The sequence below is a fragment of the Eleginops maclovinus genome, chromosome 12 (genome assembly GCF_036324505.1).
Source record: "Eleginops maclovinus isolate JMC-PN-2008 ecotype Puerto Natales chromosome 12, JC_Emac_rtc_rv5, whole genome shotgun sequence".
NCBI lineage: Eukaryota > Metazoa > Chordata > Actinopteri > Perciformes > Eleginopidae > Eleginops > Eleginops maclovinus.
In genome coordinates, this window is record NC_086360.1 from 8,846,456 (window position 1) to 8,849,610 (window position 3,155).

The 3,155-nt window shown below is 44.1% G+C and overlaps 1 protein-coding gene across 1 annotated transcript; it reads left to right on the forward strand.

Annotated features, from left to right (window-relative positions):
* On the forward strand, positions 1–2,824 carry xbp1 (X-box binding protein 1). Its single transcript, XM_063897535.1, is given in 6 exon segments — positions 1–360; positions 858–954; positions 1,241–1,357; positions 1,478–1,534; positions 1,537–1,644; positions 1,779–2,824. Coding segments are annotated over 6 exon segments (1,182 nt in total). The 5' UTR covers positions 1–124; the 3' UTR covers positions 2,346–2,824.
* The last annotated feature ends 331 nt before the right edge of the window (positions 2,825–3,155 follow it).

Genomic DNA, 3,155 nt, shown 5'->3' on the forward strand with positions numbered 1-3,155 from the left:
CCCTTCTTGTTCAACAGTTTAGAATTGCCGGTGATCAGGCAAGTAGTGAAACCGCAAGGGTTCCACTAAATACAAAAAGGATACCCTATTCATTTTTATTTCAGCACCCCCTAGGATATACAACATGGTGGTGGTAGCAGCAGGGACAGGAGTGTCCCACAAAGTGCTCCTGATCTCCGGGAAACAAACCAGCTCCTCTTGCGGATCCCAGGCAGGCTTCAACCGGCCCATCTCTGTCGTTTTACCGTCATCCTCCAGCCCGGCGTCGTCGGATTCAGAGTCCAACTCCTCCGCGGGGCCGCCCATACGAAAAAGACAGAGGCTCACACACTTGAGTCCAGAGGAAAAAGCACTTCGCAGGTTGGTTCATGACAAATACCCCGTGATATATAATTATGTATGGGCTCAAAATCTTTAAGGACAAACCCGGCCATTGTTCACAGTATTACCACAGGGTCACGCCCAAATATATTGATCCCTTTGATTTGACGTTTAAACTGCAGCACAAATAAACTAGGTCAATGCTTAATCTCACAATATTATTATAAATACATCATCTACGCTGTTTTAAATGGCACCATAAAGCAGTTTACATTATTTGTCGAAATGTTATGACCCTTGGACTTTGAACTAGCTTGTCAAATTGCTATCTGAGCGATTTGACTGTCCGCAGACCCGCCCGTCACTGAGCAGGATACTGATATCCTGGTATGTATGCGTGGCAGCAACATGGCCGGGGATTGCGCAGTACTCTGAACTCAAGTCATGTCAGGAGGCTTAGTCAGCATCATGGAAAAATGTGTGCTAAATTCCTGATTTTTTTCTACCCCCACCCTTTTCGTCTATTTCTTTTCCAGGAAACTTAAGAACAGAGTCGCAGCCCAGACAGCCAGAGACAGGAAAAAAGCCAAAATGGGAGAGCTGGAACAGCAGGTCATAGAGTTGGAGCTGGAGGTAAAAAAACGTCATATAAAAACAGAGTGAAGCCATGAATTCCTCTTATTTTATTCATAAATATGTCTTGTGATAATGTTCAGCATATACCCACTGTGTAGATGTATTGCATTTTTATTTAAATCCTATACAATTAATGTTTTTAGTGTTGCAAAAGAAAAACTAAACTACATTGCAAAACCACAATGTAGTTGCATAACTAGTCTTGGTTTGTTCATGTCATGCATCACTTCCCCATAAACAGTTGCTAGTTTCACGTTCAAACATCTGTGTTCTCTCCCCGCAGAATCAGAAACTTCACATTGAAAACAGGCTACTTCGGGAAAAATCAAGCGGCCTTTTGACCGAAAATGAGGAACTGAGACAGAGACTTGGGTTGGACACCCTCGACTCGAAAGAGGAGGTACGATTGCGATGCCCTTTGATTGGGGTGGAGGGGAAAAATAGGATTGGGTTGTAGTGATTGTCATTGTTTTGAGTATAGTTTCCCTAATTCAGTTGTTCTCATTCATTTTCTTAACAGGTTCAGAGTTTGTTATCCATCGGGAATGACGCAGGTTTAGGGATCGGGTCTTCTGAGTCCGCAGCACTCAGGCTATGTGTGCCTCCGCAGCAGGTGCAGGCCCAGCAGTCCCTAAATCTGAAGACTTCTCAATGGATTCAGATGATTCTGACTCTTCAGACAATGAGGTGAGTCTGTCATATGGATGTCTCCTTTTACTATGAAGTCATGTCTTGAGATTTAAATCCTGTCTCTAAGAAATCCACTAGAGTCAGGTCAAGGGTCACTAGGCTAATCTCCTATTTTGTTCCCCCTTCACTAGTCTGATTTGCTCATGGGCATTCTGGACATCCTTGACCCAGAGCTTTTCCTCAAGTCTTGTGAGCAGGAGTGCCAGGAGCCGCAGGTGCTGCTGGTCGGAGGGGGGAACCCAGTACCTTCCGCCACACCTGCGACTCTGGGGGCCCCATCAGTTAAGCTGGAGGCCCTTAATGAACTGATCCACTTTGACCACATTTACACGAAGCCCGTGGAGGAGGTGAGCATCGGGCAGTGCAACGACCTGGAGAGCGACACAGAGCAAATCGATGAGGCTATCTTATCCGTGGTGGTGCTCGAGGAGGAGACCGTCTCCGTTAAAGACGAGCCGGAGGAAGTGGTCATCCCCAGCTGTGACACTCACAGTCAGGTGGATGAGTTTTTCTCTGAAACCTCCTCCCCTGCCCTCGGCGGCCTAGATAAGGAAGCCTGTCTTGCGGACACCTACAGCGACTCCGGATACGAAGGGTCCCCTTCCCCTTTCAGCGACATGTCCTCTCCCCTGTGCTCGGAGAGCACCTGGGAAGACATGTTTGCTAATGAACTCTTCCCCCAGCTTATCAGTGTCTGAATCAACCATCAAGCCCAATAAGTTATAATATATATTTACATACGAGCATTAATGTGTAGTTTTAATAACAATGGAGAAGCACACAATGCTTCAGAGTACCGTAGAACACAGCTGAATCCACTTCTGTATAGGCTAAAGTTAAGCACATAATCTCCTTTATATTACAGCGGGTCTGTACCAATGGCGATGCTGCATTGACTTGTGGGAGATGGAGTTCATGACAGCTAATTTTGGCATCATTTAATTACTGCAGAGAATTTAAGATTGATTTCAAATCTTTCCCTCACGGTTCATGATGACACGTGGTTAGCATCAAGTATTTCTGCCAATTATTAGGGGGATGGGGACCGATCATTTAAATATAACCTTTTTATTTATTTGTGTATTCTGCTTCGGAGTCATTGTATGTGAAACCGCTTTCTTCTAATTTGTCCACGCTCTCTATGTAGTCTACTGCATTAAAAAACTTTTGCATTGCATCTCGTCTTTTGTTTTAAGTCATTGTAACTGCTTATACAGCGAGGAACAAACTGGTTTTTGGAGAATAATTCTCTCTATAGTATTTAGTTCTCAAATGAAAATGCCAATCATGAAAGCAGAAGGTTGAAATAAAGGATAGTTATCGCAGGTAATGTTTAAATAATACATTACTTGGAGGATTTTCTTTTTGACTATGAGAACAAGAAATGGGAAGACGAGTAGACATGCAGCAAAGGATTGAGCTTTAATATATGGGAAGGCCTGCTGGGTGACAGTGTCTGCCATGAAGTTTGCTGCTTTTTAATGGTAACTTGCTGAAGTAGTTGATCA